Source organism: Sorex araneus, chromosome 5 (assembly GCF_027595985.1).
Source record: "Sorex araneus isolate mSorAra2 chromosome 5, mSorAra2.pri, whole genome shotgun sequence".
Classification (NCBI taxonomy): domain Eukaryota; kingdom Metazoa; phylum Chordata; class Mammalia; order Eulipotyphla; family Soricidae; genus Sorex; species Sorex araneus.
Window position 1 is genome coordinate 83,518,515 of NC_073306.1, and position 20,557 is coordinate 83,539,071.

The 20,557-nt window shown below is 45.7% G+C and overlaps 1 protein-coding gene across 5 annotated transcripts in view; it reads left to right on the forward strand.

The window, feature by feature from the left end:
- Window positions 1–395: 395 nt before the first annotated feature.
- The window catches only part of ARHGEF11 (Rho guanine nucleotide exchange factor 11), a 113,457-nt gene continuing 93,295 nt past the window's right edge, over window positions 396–20,557 (forward strand). For all 5 annotated transcript variants that reach the window (XM_055137681.1, XM_055137682.1, XM_055137685.1 and 2 more), the window contains exon 1: window positions 396–604. In XM_055137681.1, coding sequence (XP_054993656.1) covers window positions 573–604 — 32 coding nt within the window. In that variant the 5' untranslated portion in view covers window positions 396–572. The remainder of the gene's footprint in view (window positions 605–20,557) is intronic.

Consider the following 20,557-nt stretch of genomic DNA (forward strand, 5'->3'; position numbering starts at 1 on the left):
TTCCCCCTTCGCACCCCCAGTGCCAATTCGGATTTTTTTCTTAAAAAAAAATTTTTCCCCCGGTCCCTTAAATATATCTGTTGTCGTTTTAAGCATTGGAGACCGGAGAATTAGCACACCCGCCCCTTTGGAGCTTGAGGCTCTCTTGCCAACTAAAGGAAAACTGGATTAAAGGGATGGTTTTTATCTGCATTTTGCAGTTCAGACTGATATTTTGAAGGCACATTCTTTCAGTGATTTTTTTTTTTTCTCTTTAGCCTAGAGCGCTAACCTTGAAGAGGTTTGTGGTTGGGTTTTGGTTTCTAAGAAGGTCACCGTTTTTTCCTCTTCTTTTTTCTTCTTTTTTTTTGGGGGGGGAGGGGGAAGGGGAGAGGGGACTGCGAAGGGATAAAGCATGTTGACCGGGGGCAGTAGAATGGAGCTTCAGTTACCTGGGTCCTGAGAGCCCAAGGGATTCCATCTTCAAGTTGGGAGGCCTCCCTCTCCCCTTTCTTGGAAATTGCAAGCGATTCAAGCCCCCGATCAAGGCAGCAAAACTACAGGATTCTGGAGCTGTGGCGCCCGAAGAAACCATGAGTGTAAGGTTACCGCAGAGTATAGACAGGTAGGTTTGCTCCAGCGTTTTTTCCAATCCCTAAGGAAGGGCGGGCTTTGCATGCAAGAGAAAGGTCCGGGTGGGCTGTGGGATTTGGTCTAAGAGCTGGTGTGCTGCCAATGCCCTTTTGTGTCCCTGTTCAAAATGTATCTCCTGATGCAGTGGGGATTTTTTTGTTGTTGTTGGGCTTCCCCCCACCCCACCCCCTTCCCGCAACAGCGCAACCAGCAAATGCTTCCAGCTGCCTTTGACTTTTGCCAGGCTGGAGGCTGAATTTGAGTCCCTAACCGGCCTGCCTGGGGGGTGGGAGGCTGGACCTTAGCCTGGTCATGTGACGCCTCCAGGAAGGATTGGGACCAGCTTTAGGTGTTGGAACTGCAGGGTTGTGGGCCTTCCTGAGACTGGTGGTTGTAGAAGGATGGGTCTGGGTGGATCCCCCTTCCAAAAGGAGGATATTCTTGGCCTAAATAATGAGATAGAAAGACCCTTTGCACCCATGTTGGTCTGGATTTTTATCAGTATCAGAAATGGACTAAAAAGTGCTCCAGTAGAATTTCTCTCTTTTTCTTTCTTTTTGTTTTTGGGCTGCATCCAGCAGTGCTCAGGGGTTACTCCTGGAGCATCCCCTGGAGACGCTCAGGGGACTATAAGGGGTGCCAGGGATTGAACCTGATTGGCCACATGCAAGGCAAAAAACATCCTACCTGCTGTACTATCACTTCAGCTCCCCATAGTAGAATCTCTTCCTCTCCAGGACACGGGTTTAACTTGATTCGTGCTAGTCTAGGTTTAGTCGTCTGAGATGGTTTTTAAGAAGCTTGCCTGGGGAATGGTCTTCCCTCTGCAGAAGGCCTTTAGGACTTGCTCCGGGCTCTGAGTTCTGATGGGGAGAGGTGGTGCCCTTTAATAGTCAGCTTGCAGGATTGTCCTGTCTTCCCAGCAGGCCACCTCTCTTTGGTAACACTACAGTTCGACTTGGTGAGGTGTCTGCCCTCTCCTGCCTCAGTTTTCTCCTTGAGAATCTTGAGAGAGGTTGATTTTGTGGTGCCACACAAATCCTGGCTTGACAGCTGGATGGTTTGAAGACCATCCAAGTAGATGAAAAAATTATTGAAGAGCTAGAGAAGAATATTTGCAGGGAAGCAGTTGTTTTCTCCGTGCCCAGTTAACCTTCTACTGTCTGAGATAATAATTTCTTCCTGGCTGTGGAAAGTAGCCTACATGCAGATGATCTTTCCCAATCACTAATCTCTGTATTACTTTGCAGTGCTATTTTAGATTAGCTCAGCATTGCCCGAATGGAGCCCCAACATGGCTGTGGAGAGGAGAAAGCGAACACAAAGGGCAGAAAAGCCTATGGGTAGTTTCAGACTCTTGTCCCTTCTCCTTCCTGTTGGTTGCTGTATTTTGCCTCTTGTGCAGGGAGATCGAAGGTGTGTCAAAACAGTGGAAGTGGTTAGTTACGTGGCAGCCTCCTCTGTTTATCACCCTGGAGTGTGGAATTTGCACACTACCTTTTGGAGATCTGAATGGTGAATTGTTTGTCTGAACTCATGAATAGGTGAAGATAGAAACTCGGGTGTTGGCTGGAGGACGTGTGGGGTGAGGGGGGCAAGAGATAGCAATGAGGATTCTTGGGCTAATCAGTTTGCCTGGCCTCACTGTCTAACCAGGATTTGTAGAGCATGGTAACTTTTCTTAAGTGTTGTGGCAGGGGAGATAGTATACGAACTTAGGCATTTGCCCTGCATGCAGCCAACCCAAGATCTATCCCTGGTACTATAAATGGTTCCTCCTGCCCCACCCCAAGCCCACCATCTGATCCCTGAGTCAGAAGTCAGCTCCAGTGCTGCTGGGTGTGGCCCCCCCCCAAGAAAAACCAAAGATTTCCAAAGTGCTTCTTGGGGACATACCTAATTTGATATAATACACTTTTGCTATGCATCCGGGATGACTATTCCTGTTTAACCAAAAGGGTCATTGAGACTCAGGTTGTGTGACTTGTCCAGTACTGTCATGCCTGTCTCTGCTCGTTAAACCTGTCAGTACTTAAGCGTGCATCTTCTGTTTCTGAGTCCGTGGTGGCTCTTGTTATTGACTCAACCTGACTTGTATCCTGCTTCTATGGAAAGGCACCACTTTCTTCCCTGTTTGGGGGCAAAAGTGAGATAATGCAGTTTTTTTTTTTTTTCCCCAACTGTGCCTAGAGGCCACACCTAGCAGTGCAGTGGTCCTGCCTGGGACTTCTCCTGGAAAACTTGGGCTGACCGTGTGCAAGGAGGTCCTCAGGGCCACAGCCAGCGAATGAGGAGGCACTTTTTTCATTCAACATTTTTGGGAGTGGCACCTGTACTTTGTATAGCCAAAGCATTATTTCCTTTCTGAGATAAATGCAGCTCTGCAGGATGAGAGCATTACTCACCTCCACTCGCTCCTGTTCAAGGATCTGTTCGGGGGCTCCGGGTCTTTTTCTAGTGGTTTTTTTTTTTTTTTTTTTTTTGGTTTTTGGGTCACACCTGGCGATGGCGATGCACAGGGGTTGCTCCTGGCTCTGCACTCAGGAATTACTCCTGGCGGTGCTCAGGGGACCATATGGGATGCTGGGATTTGAACCCGGGTCGGCTGCATGCAAGGCAAACGCCCTACCCACTATGCTATCACTCCAACCCCTTTCTAGTGGTTTCTATTGCAGTTGCGTTGAATCTTGCATTATTTGCAGTTGGCTCCTTCTGTTTGCTGTCTCAGGTTCAAGGCCCTGTGGATTTTAAGTAATTTGCCATTTTACCTCACAGTGGTGGGACCAAGTGGAAGGAAGTGCTCTAGATTATGGAGTCAAGTACCCTATCCTAGTTTTATCGGTGTGCTATGTAGAAAGTCTGGTGAAGGGTGCTACTAGAGTGTTTCAGAAAATGCAGGCATGCAGTTCTAGCTGGGGGAAAAAATGTGATCTAATCAGGGAAGTAGAAAAAATTAGACTCCACAGGACCTCTGCAGAGCATTGGGCTGTATGCTCGTAAATGCCTCAGGGTGGGGCCCATGTTTGGCTTGTTCACGTATGCCCTGTGGGTCTAACGTAGTGCCTTGCATGGGGTAAGTGCTCTGTAAGTATTTGATACATGAATTGTGGAATAAATGAACATCTCAATAAGCATAAATTCTTCCATTCTAGACAATTTCAACCTGCATGTATCAATTTCAAATATATTCAGAGTAGGTTCTTTTTTAAAAAGTTTCCTACATGAAATGAATGTTGAAAGTAGGTAAATATCTGATAATATTTCAGTATCTGTATTGCAAACCATAATATCCAAAAGAAGAGGGGGAGGGGAGAAAAATAGTGCCTGCCATAGAGGCAGGGGGTGGAGAGGGATTGAAGGAAACTGGGGACATTGGTAAAAAATATACTCTGGTGAAGGGATGGGTGTTGGAACAGTATACGACTGAAACCCAATCATGAACAACTTTGTAACTGGGGGGGTGGGGGGAAAAAAGGCCCCTAGATGATGTGTAGCCATCTTGGGGAGTGACTCCTGGAACCATAGAAACAACATATTTGCGATTAATATTTTTTATTACTTTTGTGATGTTTCACATATGAAGTATGCACTTTGTCACAGAGTCACATCCCAAGCCCTAATTTCTATCTTTCAAAAATTGTTAATCAGGGGCTGGAGTGATAGCACAGCGGATAGGGCATTGGCCTTGCACGAAGCCAACCCAGGTTCAATTCCCAGCATCCCATATGGTCCCCTGAGCAGCGCCAGGAGTAATTCCTGAGTGCAGAGCCAGGAATAACCCCTGTGCATTGCCGGGTATGACCCGAAAAGCAAAAAAAAAAAAAAAAAAGATTGTTAATCAGTTGTTACTGAAAGATGGGCTGCAGTGTAGCTGTTCATGTCCTTTCAGTTTCTGTCCCTGGACAATGAATGTTTTGCCCATTAATATATCTTCTTTTTTGTGAATTTCTGAAAATGTATTTGATATTGTAAGCAGAGATGATACTGAATTACTGTTTATAGCAATGATAATGAGCTTTGCTAAGCAGCTATGTCCATTTGCCTCATTCTTCATGGCACAAATTTACGAGATGGCCAGATGGCTTAGGAAATTGTGTCCATAAAGCTGCAGAGTTAGTCAGCTCATGTGAGAGCCAAACAGACAAAAAGTAGTCTTGATTTGAGTCCTGGCTTTCCCCTTAACTTTGTGACCTTGGGCAAGTCACATGCTGCTCTGGTTTCCTCATGCAGAGAGCAGTGGTGCGTGTGAAATGCTTTCCAGTTCACAGACATTGTCACACAGTGTGTTCTTAATGTGGATTAAAATATTCACTGCCACACTCTCACAGGGCTGTTGAAAATTATGGATAGCTTAGACCTTGCTGTTGTTTTCAGGAGTTTAAACAGAGTGAACAGGCTTTCTTGTGGTGGTAGTGCTTGAGGTTAACAACAGCCCATTTTCTATGGTCAGAGTTGGGTGTGATTTCCAGAAGGCTATAAGAGAAAGATGATTGAATCTCCACCTTGGGAGTTTTGATGAATGATTGGCAGCCTCTTTGTGCCGTGGCTCCCTGAGATGGAGATGGAGGCCCAGGGTGTGGCTTGCTGTTAGAGGGCATACTTAGCTGGTGTGAGGCCCTGCATCCAGTCCCTAGCACTGAAAAAAGGAAAAAGAGGAAAAACTATAGATAGATAGATAGATAGATAGATAGATAGATAGATAGATAGATAGATAGATAGATAGATAGATAGATAGATCACGAATCACGAAATCCCGTTAATTACCGATTTCTCGGGCGGGCTCAGTAACATCTCATTTTGTCCTTTCCCTGAGATCTCAGAAGTCCATAGATAGATAGATAGATAGATAGATAGATAGAAATGTGGATATATGGATAGTAGAGAACCAAATATGTCTGTGGATTTGTTTTGTGATATCTGACTCTTCCCTTTTTTTAGAAGCATATGTCTCCTAATTAAATATAAATCTAGATTGTAACTTGTAACTGTTCCTTACCAGGGACCTCAGATTGACTATAACGCTACCAATGTGAGGTGTTTGGAGGAGAACTGAGGAAGTTGGGCTTGTCTAAGAATGGATTAGATATGTTCACCAAAATTGTTCTACTCCAGCTTCAGGTTTTTATTGAACTTGTGATGAAGAAACCCCCAGTCAACAGGATTTTTACCTCGCTAGAGGGTTGAGCTTCCAGAATAGAGTCTAGGTTCCAGAATTAAAGCAGTCTAGTTCTCTGGAATGCCAGGTCTTTTCTAGAATGTGTCCTTGTTAAGTCTGGAGGTGTGGTGAGATGGCAGAGAATAGGCAGATAATATGTTTGGAAATTGATCACTGTGAGCCAGAACAATTCCAGATACTCAATTCGAGCTTAGTTCCAGATACTCAAAACCTTTTCTGTGGGATTTGGGAAATGGCTCAGAGTGGCAGTGCTGAGACTAGGCATGTGCACAACTCTGAGTTCAATCCCCATTGCTGCCATCCCCTCCCCTGTCCCCCAAACCCTGGGTATGATCCGTTTGGCCTCTGAACATACCTGCCAGACTTGAGGTGCTGGAGAGATAGTACAACGGGAAGTCACTTGCCTTGCCCGTGCCTACTGGATTTGATCTCTGGCATCCTACATGGTCCCCAGAGTAAGCCAGGAGTAAGCCCTGTGATTCCAAAACAAAACATCCTAAGGGGCACCTTTGGATGTATCGCGCTCTCTCTTTCTCTCTCTCTAGCTATGTTTTATCCCTCCTCTTTATATATATATATATGTATATATGTGTACATATATACATATATATATATAAGTACTGTCAGAACAGAGCCCATACTCCCATTTAGAATAGACAATAAACATAAAAAACTTAACGAGAGCAAGAGAATTAGAAATAAATTCTAATTTATTTAGAAGAGAGCACTAGAAATAAAAGAGATTCTGTGAAGGATGTAGAACTGTGTCTCAGTTAGAAAGAGCTCATAACCTCCATGGCCTAGAGTGTGGAAACTTTGGACAGTATCCCCTGCTGCTTTAAGGTTTGTGGGCTCTGATGTGTGTGAAAGGGCTCTGTGGTATTCCATAAAGCATGAGAAATGACATTTTCTATGATGACTGCATCCTCTTCACATCTTTGTAGTCATGAAGAGGTGACATTGCCTTTTAGAATTTATTTTATTGTGGGGTTTTACTTGTTGCATTTTGAACTTCAGTCCAAGATTTATCATATGACTTCGCTTCTTTCCCCATGGGCTGGGTTACCTTATTTTCTTGTCACTGGGAAAGGGCCCAAGGCGTAGACTTGCTGTGGTGTCCAGGCTCTCTGCTCCGCACCATGGGAATAAGCAGAGCTAAGAAGTTGCGGATTCTGACCTCAAAAAGGGAATGGCTCCTGTCTCAAAAGACATGTTTAATTTCCTGTGGAAGAAAGTTTGAACATGAGTATCTGAATTAATAGATGAGTGAATTGGAATACTCAGTGTAGCAAGATTTGATTCTTGCTAGCTCTTTTTTGTTAGTTTGTTTTTGGGCCACATTCTGCTATGCTCAGGGATCACTCCTGGGGGAGGTTGGGGGCACATATGGGATGCCAGGCATCAGACGGAGTCAGCTGCCTTACCCACTGTCCTATCTCTTCAGCCCGAACAAGTTGTTACATTTTTTGAGCCTCTGAAACACAGTGCCTTGTGTCCTCTTTTCTTTCTTTCATTGGACGAGGACTTTTTTTCAGTACTTTTTATCTGGCCTTTCTGATAACTGGTGAAAATGAATTTGAGAAGACCAGAGAACAGAGCTGTGTGGTAAAATGGAGGGGGTAATTACATGACAGGGATGTGGGAGGGGCTGAGAAATCTGGGACCCAGAACACAATTGGGAGGAGGATTGGAAAGTATTTTTCAGATTTGCAAGAACACCCAGATTTGTGGTACTAAAACAGTTGGATGCAAGATTTGAAGGACAAGTTATAGAAGTTAGGAATTTTTTTTTTTTTGGCTGGGGCCAGGTGTCGAACCCAGGATCTTGCACATGCTCTGCATTCGCTCTGCCACCAATCCACATCCGAGCTCCAGGAGGCTCTTTCCTCTTGGTTCCAAGTAGAATGTCTCCTAACTGCTTAAGACAGGTTGGAGGGCTCCCATTTTCAGTGATCCCTTGCAGAAGGTGATTCTATGAGTTCAGCAGTTACTCATTTCTTTGGGTTCCAAACAAGCTTGCTACAGTTTAAATTCGTATTACTGTCTTCTAATTCTGATTATGGTGTAGGTTGTAAAGCCTGTCCATATCCTCTTACGTCATAATTGACTTCCTCAGGGTTTCCCTCCCCTTTCTGGCAAGGGGAGGGAAACAAACGAGGATGAGAAGCTGTGAGAAAGGGGCTTTGAAGAGTTGGAGTGGGGGCCTGAGAGATAGTACAGGGGGTTAGGTCAACCCACATTCGATCTTGGCACTGCCTATGGTCACCTGAGTACTTCCAGGAGTGACCCCTAAGCACAGAGCCAAGAAAAAGCCCTGAGCACAGCCACGTGTGTCTCCACCCTCAAAATATATATATATATATATATATATACATATATATATATATATATATATAGTTGGAGTCAAATCAAGTCAGAGTCTTGATTTTCAGACATTTTACCTCCAGAAGTTTAAGCCATTATCAGTGATACAAAGGGATCTGTAGTCACTGGTCATAACCTCATTACAGAGGGAACTTTCCCAGTGATCTGTGTCGCTTGTAAACAGTTGATTGAACAGCAAATATTTATCAAATAGCTCCATGCTCAGCTAGTTCCATGGTGTTCTGGTAGATACTATGCAAGAATGTGGGGCTTATATTCTTATTGGGAAGTGTTATTAATTAATCAACCCATAAAAATTAAAAGATAGCTATTATTGCTGAATGAGGATGTTTATGGAAAGGTTCATTTAGAGAACAGTAGAAAGCTGGTTCTAAAGAGAATCACAGGGGCATGGGGATAGTTAGAAAGGACACAGGTGGAAAAGGACAGATAGGCCACTTCAGACAAGGAGAATGACGTAAGCCAGTGCTCTGCAGAAGAACCAAACATGGTGTGGTCTGAGAATGGTAAGATTGTTGGTCTTGATTTGTAGAGGGCGGTGAAATTAGCTTTACAGGATGACAGAGTTTATGAGTTGGTGTTCATAAAAAGGAATCCGTTGCAATGTCGTTTGAAATATGATGGTAAAATTAGTTGAAAGAGAATTTGGGTACTGGGGAGATGGGCCGGGGATACATACCTTGCATGCCCAGGAATTCCTTGCATGCCCAGGATCCCCAGCACCGTGTCGTTCTCTAAATATTTCTGGTATAGTCCTGGATGACCCTAAGCACCCCTGGGATATTCCTGGTGGTCCCTTGTGGCACTGGGCCCAAGTATTGAACCCTCCAGCTCAGTAGCAACAGAGTGGTTCCTGGGCCCACTTATCACTGTTAGGTGGCCCTTCCCTCCTCCCAGTTTTTTTCCTTTGGCTTTTTTGGATCACACCCAGCGATGCTCAGGGGTTAGTCCAGACTCTGCACTCAGGAATTACTCCTGGCGTTGTCAGGGGACCATATGGGATGCTGGGGATCAAACTCAGGTCAGCTGTATGCAAGGCAGATGCCTTCCCTGCTGTACTATCACTCCGCTCCACCCTACCCCCCAAATTTTTTAAAGAGAGTTCTGATAATAATGTGTTCGTTGGAAAGATCTTGGGACCAGAAAGGCCAGACAGATGTGTCTATAGCAACCTTGGCAAAAAGATAATATGTGAATAAAGAACTGAACTTTTGAAAGACATTTTTGGAGGAAGGTTAAGGGAGGTTAAGGCCTAATCAAAGTAGATGCTCATGTTTTTGACATTGGTGGACTTAGAAGAGGAGTAGTGCTGTGCTCCAGGGTAAGGCAGTCATTAAAGTTTTCTCTCATTGAGGGATAATTCATTGAGAGCCCAGCAGTTCACTGAATATAGTGGATGGGGATGTTAACCCCACTGAGATGCCTAGCTTAGGCCACTTTGCTTTTAGTGATTTAGGTAGCTTTTTCAGGAGAATCAGATTTGGCAGCTCCCTTAGGAGATTGGGTCGTGATATGAGGAGATGAGCATCTATTTGGTAGGCTGGAATGAACTGATCTTATTCTCCATAGTTGGACAAACTCCAGGGCTAAAGGAGTCCAATGCATAAACCACCTTAGAACATAGTTCTAGGAAGCACGAGCTCTCTGTGTGAGCCCTAGTTCAACCTCTAACTAACTAGCTGTGAGATGGGGATGGTTTGTGTCAAAGCGTTTTGTGAATTCTATAGTGCCAAACATAACGGTGAGCATTGCTAAGGCATTTGGCTTGGCTGAAGTCCTGGACTGGCCTGACCTTTCCTCTGCTGCCACTAGATGACCTTTGCCTGTGCTCTCTGTGCTCTCAGGCTGCTGCTAAAGACTGACCACCATGGCTCTGGGAACTCTCAGAGCAGATCCAGGATAGGATTTAGCAGTCAGGTGCATGAACAGGGCCATTGGCGCACATGCTTATAAGCATACGCTGTACCCAGTCATCGGATATAGACACAGAGATCATTTCCATGGGTTGCCTACTAGGAATAATACTGCAGCGAACGTAGGGGTACCTCGGTTTTTTATATTTTGTGGTTTCACTTTCTTTAAATAAATATCCCAAAGTAGAATTGCTGGATTATATGATAGTTGAATTTTTTGAGGAAACTGTGCTGTTCTCAGTGTCTGCGCTCATTCACATTCCCCCCCAGTAGTACACTGCAGTGCCCTTTTCTTCCAGTGATCCCCAGACTGGTTTTTTCCATACCAGGGACTCATATATAGAGACATGCCCTCTCTGCTGTATACCACAGAGCCACAACCCCCATCCAGCCAGCACTTATTTCTTGTCTCTTTGATAATAAGACATTCTTTTCCCTTTTTTGGGGGGAGGAAGGGGATAGAGGGGTAAGGGGTATGCCCAGAGGTGATCAGGGCTTACCCCTGACTCTGCTCTCAGGAATCAACCCTGGAAGTGCGCTGGGGACCATCTGGGATGCTGAACCTAACCCAGGTCAGCTGTGTGCAAGGCAAGCTCCCCGCCCACTGTACTGTCGCTCCTCTGTCTCTGATAAGAGGCATTCTGACAGTGTGAGGTGATTGATAATCATGGTTTTGATTTGTAAGTCTCTGACGATTAGTAGGATTAAATTATCTTTTCATGTACCTGTTGGCCAACTATTTACAAAGATAAAATCATTATGCTGAATGCCTGAATCTAATACAATGTTGTATATCATTTATACTGCAATTAAAAAAATCAGGTGTGTAAGATTTTATCATAAAGTAAATCCTTCTGTGCTAGAAAGAATCTTTCCATTCCAGGACACACTCTCCAGCTAATGACTTCTCCCTTCAGTTCACTGCAGTCTCACTAATAGTAGGCCTTATCACACCCTCCCCCTCTGCTTCAGGTAGACCAGCCCGTATCATTCTTTCCGTGCCTTTTTATAAGTGCCCTTTGTCCTTTCGACTCCTGTCACTCTTACTAATGTCAAGGAGCTCTTTTCTGGTTAATATTGTCAAACTCCGTAAATTTATGTTATTCAGCATTTTGTTTGGCACATAAAACTGTTCTCTGTTGTCTTTTGTTTGTGTAAAATACTTTATGTAAAGTCAGAGAAATAGTACAGGGGTTTAGGGGTTTACCTTGAAGCTGGCTGACCTTGGTTGAATCCTTTGCATCACGTGGACCTCTGAGTGCTCCTGGGACAGGTTTGCCCTTGAACAGAAAAATAAGTAAAACTTAGGTTAATGTTCTAGCTCTCCAAGAGAGGCGGAGGAATCAAACCTGGGTCAGCCGCGTGCAAGGCAAATGCCCTACCCACTGTGCTATTGCTCCAGCCTGGCAAGCTACCAAGAGTATCCCGCCCGCACGGCAGAGCCTGGCAAGCTACCCGTGGCGTATTCGATATGTCCAAAACAGTAACAGGTCTCACAATGGAGATGTTCCTGGTGCCCGCTCGAGCAAATCGATGAGCAGTGGGATGACAAGTGGCAGTGTTCTAGCAGATTGCCAGCATCTGCTAGAACAGTTTCTCAACCTTCCCCCCCCCCCCACAATCCTCGTCTGACTTGTTTCCTTCCTGTTGTCCCACCCCACCCCCATCCTGTGTTTGCCCCCTAGTGTATGGGCCCCATTTATAGTTTTCTCTGTGGCCCCCTTGCATGTCTTGGGGGCGCATAGGGTGTCTTGTGGCCCCCCAGTTGAGAAACAGTGTGCTGAACTGTTACCAGTGTTTTAGCTCTTTCGTTCTTGTTTATGTTTGTGTATTGTATCTTGTTACTCAGGGTTCAGAAGAGATGCCCTTAGTTTTTTGTAGATTGTCTTAAAGTGTCCAGTTTATCTCACTTTTTCAAGGTGCACTTTTACCTGTTCTTTTCTCCATGCCTCGCCACGGGGATTTCAAGAGGGCAATTCTAGAAACATTGCTGCCGGGAAGCGAGACGGAGCCTCTGTGAGTGCTAGGTTTGGACACTTGGTATTTCTTCAAGGGACAGAGCAGCCTTGTTGGGGTGGCTTGCCTTCGGCCTCTCTGAGCTCTGGGGATTTCCCGCTTCCCTGGAGGGGTCTGATGGGCACGGGGCCCACCCTGCTATTGTCCTGCCTGCCCCAGGCTGTCCCCATTCATCTCCCCCAAGCAGTGCCCTCAGAAGCGTCCCTCCAGAGCCTGCTGCTGCAGAGAAAGGCCACTGTTGTTCTTGGGGGAGGTGGCTAGAGAGAGTATAGTAAATAGCCTTGTGAATGGGACCTTGTCTAGGGCCAGAACTGCAGACCCTTTTCTTCTTCAAGCCCTAGAGAAAGGGGGCAAAATCCCACGAGAGTTTCCCCCTCAAAACTCTGGTTTAGTAATATTCTTGCTGTCTCGAAAATAAAAGGGTTGGTCCACGTAACAAATTTTCGTTGACCTACCCCTCAAGGCACTGGGGTCCTTCTGAATGAGTTGCATATACTGCCCTCAGGGGGCTTGTGGTTTGGGGGCATGGGGGAGACATTAGTGGGAGCTATGGGAGCAGCCTGTGCTCCCTTTTTTTTTTTTTTTTTTTTGGTTTTGGGTCATACCTGGCGATGCACAGGGGCTACTCCTGGCTCTGCACTCAGGAACTACTCCTGGCGGTGCTCAGGGAACCAACCATATGGGATGCTGGGAATCGAACCCGGGTCAGCCTCGTGCAAGGCAAACGCCCTACCTGCTGTGCTATCGCTCCAGCCCCTGTGCTCCCTTTTTTGATATCGTTTGAAGGTGGGTGGGACTCGAAGGAAGGTTCCCGGTAATAAGGGACCTTTATTACCTGAAAATGACAGCAGACTTGAGAGGACAAGTCCAGGAAGAGGGAACAACTCCCACAGAGGACTGGAGATAGGTCAGGGTGAAGAGTTGTGAGAACTGAAAGTAACTGTAAGCTATGGTGAGACCATGGCGTGGGGGGAGGGTTGGGAAGAGGGAGGAAGGGGGCCTGGGCCAGGGCCCATATCCCTATCACTCTTCTGGTCAGGGTGTGGACTCTATCCTGAGGCTGTGGGCTACCATTACAAGCCTGAGTAGTACTCACAATGTGCTTCCAGAAGAGCGGGTAACTCAGGCCCTGAGTGGACATTTATTTTATTTTATTTATTTATTTATTATTATTATTTTTTTTGCTTTTTGGATCACACCTGGCGATGCACAGGGGTTACTCCTGGCTCTGCACTCAGGAATTACCCCTGGCCATGCTCAGGGGACCATATGGGATGCTGGGATTCGAACCCGGGTCGACCGCTTGCAGGGCAAACGCCCTACCCGCTGTACTATCGCTCCAGCCCCTATTTATTTATTTTTTTTAATATAAATTTTTATTTTTTTTTTAAATTTTATCACCATGTGGAAAGTTACAGCGTTCTCAGGTTTATGTCTCAGTTATACCGTATTCAAACACCATCCCTTCACCAGTGCCCATATTCCACCACCAAAATCCCCGGTATACCCCCCGCCCCCCATCCCAACTGTATAACTGATGAACCTCACTTTATTTTCTCTTCACCTTGATTACGTTCCATATTTCAACACAAAACTCACTATTGTTGTGGGAGTTATATCCCCAAACAAGATAACCCTAATAAGGAGGCATTTGATAACTGAGTGGACATTTAAATGGAAATGAAAGTGGCTGAGAATCTGGCTCAGTGATAGAGCGTCTGTCTTGCACACAGGGATATCTGGCTTTGCTCTCTGCTGCCACAAAAATAAATAAATGGAAATAATGAAAGAGTATGGAGAGAGAGGGAAGGTGATTTGGGGAGACATTGTGATGATCTGGTGGGGATGGACTCTACGAGAGAAATGCTATTGAATGTGGTAAAAAAGGATGGATTACATGGAGTCATTGTGTGTGGGGTCAGGATGAGCGCCGTCTTACTACCTGGGCCCTGGCTGGTGCTATTCAGTGAAAGAGCTCTAGGGGAAGAGTCGGAGGGGGAGGGAGGGGACTTGTCCAGGTTGCAGTTCCTGTTACGCATCCGCAGAAGGAATGCCGGGCAGCAGGTGGCTGGACTGGCTCTCTGGAGGTCAGGAGGGTGTTCTGGGACAGATGATCGCATTTACCAGTCACCAACATGTAGATAGAGAAATAAAGCAGGGCCTCACCCAGAGACCAAGTACAGAGTGAAAAGGTCCTTGGACATACACATTCTAAGGTGGATGTACATTCTAAGAAGGATTCACGTTCTAAGATGAGGCAAAGGAAAGGGGCCTGGTGGAGATGAGAAGAATGGCAAGGGTAGGAAAATATCTGGGTAGAGTATGTTCAGATGGCCTGGACGGTGGGGAAGGCACCAGTTTGCAGTGGTTACAAGACCAAAGAGTGCTTGGGAAACAGTGGTGGATCAGACGTGGGAGGCATCTCTGCGGGCCATTTTCTAGGATCTGGCCCTGGTTCTTGATGGGACAAACACATGTGCTGCTCTTTGTGACCGTCTGCCTATGTTCTGTTGCCCTGGGACATTGTTCTAAATAGCCAAATGTCCCTGGGCAGAGAAAAGGTTCCCTCCTGTCAATGTTTCCCAGCCTTTCACTCCTGCCACCGGCACAGCAGAGTAGCCGTTGATCTGGAAATTTGGTCAGGAACAAGAGGGAAACAAAATGTAGAGGGAATTTCATCTGTGCTCTTTAAATCAGTTTCAGGTGTCTTCTTGTGCTTTTATAACAGCAGTGTTTGTGTTGTGTTGACATCAAAGCTTTTATAAAAGATCAGCGGTTTCACTCAGGTTATTGAGCTTCTTCCATGGACTGTGAACTCCTTAGGGCTGGTTGCTCTGATCTTGATCTGTGACCTCCTACCTGCCACACATTAGACATTCCATAAGTATTCTTTAATAAAAGGAATCAACCAAGTACACTAACTAAAGAAAAATATCTGGGCTTGTCCTTTCCAATCTACTGCTGGCATTGGCTAAATAAACTCCACCTACCAGAGAACTTTAAGGAAGGTAGGTTTTTGTTGTGGTGGTGCTGGTGGGGTTTTTGTTTGTTTGGGGGACACACCCTGTGATGCTTTGGGCTTTCTCAGGGATCACCCCTGGTGGACTCAGGGATCCTGTGCATGCAAGGATGATCCTGCACATGAGTCAGACTGTGCAAAGCAAGCACCCTACCTACTGTATTATCACTCCAGCTGCAAACTAAACAACAACAAGAGTCAGAAAGTTATCCTATTATAAAGTCAGAACTGGAGAGAGAGTATAGCAGATAGGGCACTTGCCTGCCTTGCACACAGTTGACCCGGGTTTGATTCCCAGCATCCCATATGGTCCCTTGAGCACTGCCAGGATTAATTCTTTTTTTTTTTTTTCTTTTAGGGTCACACCCGGTGATGCACAGGGGTTACTCCTGGCTCTGCACTCAGGAATTACTCCTGCCGTGCTCAGGGGACCATATGGGATGCTGGGATTCGAACCCGGGTCGGCCGCGTACAAGGCAAACACCCTACCCACTGTGCATCACTTCAGCTCCTGCCAGGATTAATTCTTGAGGGCAGAGCCAGAACTAACCCCTGAGCACCACTAGGTGTGTCCTGTCCCACCCCAAAAAATTAGAATTGATAATACCAAAATCAAATAACTGTATTTTCAACAGTTTTGAATTGAGAGAATAAATTTCCTAACATAATTTCCCTAAACAGATCCTAGGTTTTAAATTTTCCAAAGACCAAGTGGTCTTTGGCTTGTTCTTATTCCTCTTAGAATGTAGGTAGTGCTCTTAAAATGTGGTTCTATCCCCCCAGAGCTCAGATCTCTGGAACACCCATCCACAAAAGATGGGACCACTCAAGCATCCATCATCACCTGTGGCCTGTCTGTCCAGGGATGGGACCAGGGACCAGAATTGCCAGGAGTAAGCAAAAACTAAAAAGACCAAAAAAAAAAAAGAAGAAGAAGAAGAAGAAATGAATGATCCAGCCCTCCCCAGAGCAGTTTCACTGCTGGCATTTACCAAAGGGCCTTATTGTGTATACTGTGGTGCCTAGTATGGTGGATGAATGAATGATGCATTTTTTAAAAAAATTTAAATTCAAATTGAAAAATTAACTGCCTTATTTATGTAACATAATATGATCATCCAGAGTGTGCAGTACAATGGTTCTTAGAATATACACTGAAGTTGTGCAGCCATCCACACTGTCTGCCAGAATAATATCAGAATTTTCATCATGGCCCAAGAAAGCCTGCCTTATTTATTTATTTATTTATTTATTTTGCTTTTTGGGTCACACCCGGTGATGCACAGGGGTTACTCCTGGCTCTGCACTTAGGAATTACTTCTGCCGGTGCTCAGGGGACCATATGGGATGCTGGGATTCGAACCCAGGTTGGCTGCGTGCAAGGCAAACGCCCTACCCGCTGTGCTATCGCTCCAGCCCCGAAAGCCTTATTTATTAAATCACTCCCTTTTCCACTTCTCCCCAAATCAAGGCAGGCTGCTTTCTGTCTGGATTTGTCTATTTTATTTTATTTCATTTTATTTATTTACTTTTTAAATGAATCACCGTGGGGTATAGTTACAGACTTACAAATTTTCGTGCTTACATTTCAGTCATACAATGATCGAGTGCCCATCCTCCACCAGTGCCTGTTCTCCACCATCAATGTTCCCAGTATCCCTCCCATCCCCCCATTCCCCTCTCCCCCCTCCCCCCACCTCTGTGACAGGCACATTCCCTTTTACTCTCTCTCTCCTTTAGGGTGTTGTGGTCTGCAATACAAGTATTGAGTGGCCATCATGTTCGGTCTATAGTCTATTTTCGGCACGCATCTCCCATCATGAGCGGGCCCTCTAAGCGCCCTTTACTTGGTGGTCCCTTCTCTATCTGAGCTGTCTTTTCCCCTAGCATGTGAGGCCGGCTTCCAAGCTGTGGAGCAATCCTCCTGGTACTTATCTCTACTATTCTTGGGTGTTAGTCTATCATTCTGTTACTTTATATTCCACAGATGAGTGCAATCTTTCTATGTCTGTCCCTCTCACTCTTTTTTTTTTTCTAATTGAATCACCATGTGGAAAGTTACAAAGCTTTCAGGCTTCAGTCTCAGTTACACAATGCTCAAAACACCCATCCTTTCACCAGTGCACATATTCTACCACCAAGAACCACAGTTAACCTCCCCCCAGCCCCCTACCCCCCACCTCGCCTGTGTAGCTGATAAATTTCACTTTGTCCCTCTCTTTCTGACTCATTTCATTTAACATGATACTCTCCATGTTAATCCACTTATATGCAAATGTCATGACTTCATCTTTTCTAACAGCAGCATAGTATTCCATTGTGTAGATGTACGAAAGTTTCTTTAACCAGTCATCCGTTCTTGGGCATCCGAGTTTTTTCCAGATTCTGGCTATTGTAAACAGTGCTGCAATGAACATACAAGTGCGGATGTCATTTCTACTATATTTTTTTGCATCTCCAGGATATATTCCCAGAAGTGGTATTGCTGAGTCAAATGGGAACTCAATTTCTAATTTTTTGAGACGCATCCATACTGTTTTCCAAAAGAGCTGAACTAGTCGGCATTCCCAACAGCAGTGCAGGAGAGTCCCTTTCTCTTCACATCCACACCAACACGGGTTGCTTATGTTCTTTTGGATGTGGGCCAATCACTGTGGTGTGAGTTGATATCTCATTGTTGTTTTGATCTGCATCTCCCTGATGATTAGTGATGAAGAGAATTTTTTCAGGTGCCTTTTGGCCATTCAGATTTCTTCTTTGAGAAAGTTTCTGTTCATTTCATCGCCCCATTTTCTGATGGGGTTGGATGTTTTCTTCTTCAACCAGTGCCTTGTATATTGGATTTGCCTATTTTAGGGACTTTGTCTGAATGAAGTATTTCAGTACATTACTTTTTGTGCCTAGCTTTTTTACTCATTTTTAAAACTTTTTAAAGTTTTTTTTCTATTTTCACCCATGTTTCATTACTTTATTTCTTTTTTTGTTATTTAAAGTATTGCTATATAATTATATGATTGCTTATTGTAATATGTTATTGTTCCGGTAATATTCCTTAATGACATACCACCTTCTCATTACTTATCCATTTGCCAGTTGATGGGCAATTGAATTCTTTCAACTTCTTAGCTGTTGTGAACGATGCTGCTATGAATAACAGCTTTTAATGCGGATATGTGTTTTCAGTTTTGCTTATCTAGGAGGGGGGTTGCTGGATCATATGGTAGCTCTGTGTTTAGTGTTTTGGAACTGGCAGACTGTTTTCCAAAGTAGCCACACAGGCCTGGAGAGATAAGTATGGAGATTAAGATGCTTGCTTTCCTTGCAGCTACAGGCACAAACTTAGTTCAGCTCCCTGACTTCACCTCCAAGCACTGTCAGGCATGACTCCTGAGCACACAGATAAGTGTGGCCCCTGAGCACTGCCAGATGTAGCACCCCAAAAGAAAAAATTAATTTCCCACAGCAGTTAGTAAGGGCCCAGGCTTGTCCCCATCTTCACCAACATTTACTATTGTGTTTTGATTGCAGTCGCAGTCATCCAAGTAGGTGTAAAATGGTTTTTATATTCACTGTATCACTGTCATCCCATTGTTCATTGATTTGCTCAAGTGGGCGCCAGTAACATCTCCATTAGTCTCTGTAGCATGCTAGTGTATCCCAGTGGTGTATTGGGGGCTCTTTCAGGGTCAAGGGAATGAGGACTATCATTGTTACTGTTTTTGGCATATCGAGTACGCCATGGGTAGTTTGCCAGGCCCTGCTGTGCGGGCAGGATACTCTCAGTAGCTTGCCAGGCTCTCTGAGAGGAATGGAGGCTTTTGGGGCGGCCTCTCATAGCCTTTACAGGTGTTCTCAGTCAGGCATATATATATATTTCCCTCTGTGATTTGTTGGCTACTGTCTGAACCCCATCAGATATGGTGTGGTAATTATGGAAAATGAGTAAGGAGTGTCTTATGATGTGTTGTGCGTCCACAAAAGCAGCCACGTGGTCCAGGAATATGTTCACTCATGTGTGAGACTCGGCCCAAGCGTGTGGAAGGTGGACCTGGAGCGTGATGTGGTTGGGTTGTGGAGGTCGGCTGTCGGGGCTAGATCCCTTGGGGCGGGGAGGGCTCTCAGGTGAGTGAAAACAGCCTGGTGTGGAGTCCGGTGGCATGGTCATGGGAGCCTCATTTTATGCTCCCTTCCGGGAGAAGCAGCCGTGAGTTCTGGAGGGTGGCCGATGAGGAGATTTTCTGGTGCCACCAGGAGATCGCTTATGGGCCTTACCCCCGGTAGCTGGAGACTGGGGGAAGTAGGCAGAGGATCTCTGCTCCCGGGTCCCATTGAACCCCAGAGTCTAAGGTCACAAAGTTTATATTAATTTCCTGGGCCGGATCGATAGCACAGCAGGTAGGGCGTTTGCCTTGCACGCGGCCGACCCGGGTTCGATCCCCGGCATCCCATATGGTCCCCCAAGCACTGCCAGGAGTAATTCCTGAGTGCAAAGCCAGGAGTAACCCCTGAGCATCGCTGGGTGTGACCCAAAAAGCAAAAATAAATAAATAGATAAATATATTGATTTCCTTAATAAACTAATGAACATCTTTCCATGTACATACTGGCTGTCTTCTTGAGAGGAATGTGTTTACATCCTTTGCCCAGTTATCATTTGGATTGTTTTGTTGGGGAGCAAATATAGTTTTAGTTATTTTGGGGGGAATATCCACAAGTGGTGGTGCTCAGGAGCTACTCCTGGCCCAGGACTTAGAAGACCGTGTGGCGCCTGGCATCAAAACTGGGCCTCCCGGGGGGCTGGAGCAATAGCACAGCGGGTAGGGCACCCGGCCTTGCACCTGGCCGGCCCAGGTTCGAGTCCCAGCATCCCATATGGTCCACACCGCCAGGGGTAATTCCTGAGTGCAGAGCCAGGAGTAATCCCTGTGCATTGCCGGGTGTGACCCAGAAAGCAAAAAAAGAAAAAAAAACCCCCCAAAAAAACTGGGCCTCCTTTGTGCAAAGTCTACCGAGCCATTGAGCCCACACATGCAGAGCAAATGCGCTGCCGCTGAGCTCCAGTCCCGTCCTTTGTACAGTTCCAGTCTGTTGTGTTGGTTTTCATTTGGGAGAGCCCCTCCTGGCAGTGTTGAGGGGCTGTTCCTGGCTCCATGCTTGAGAGTGGCTCCTGGGATAGTGCAGTGCGAAGCGGGCACTCCAGCCCTGTGAGCGACCTCTCGGACTCCACAGTTGCAGTCTTAAAAGGATTTGACCTAGGCTGAACTTCAAAGCCCGCTTTGCTGTGATCCATTTGTTGGGAAGACATACAGTTGGGGAGAAAACAGCCAGACCTTCTCAGTCAGATCCCCTCCTCACTGGCAGCTGTGCATTGGCTCTACGCTTCTGCAGGATGGCTAAAGGCTCCCAGAACTAGTGCCCCAAGGCATTGGCAAAGGG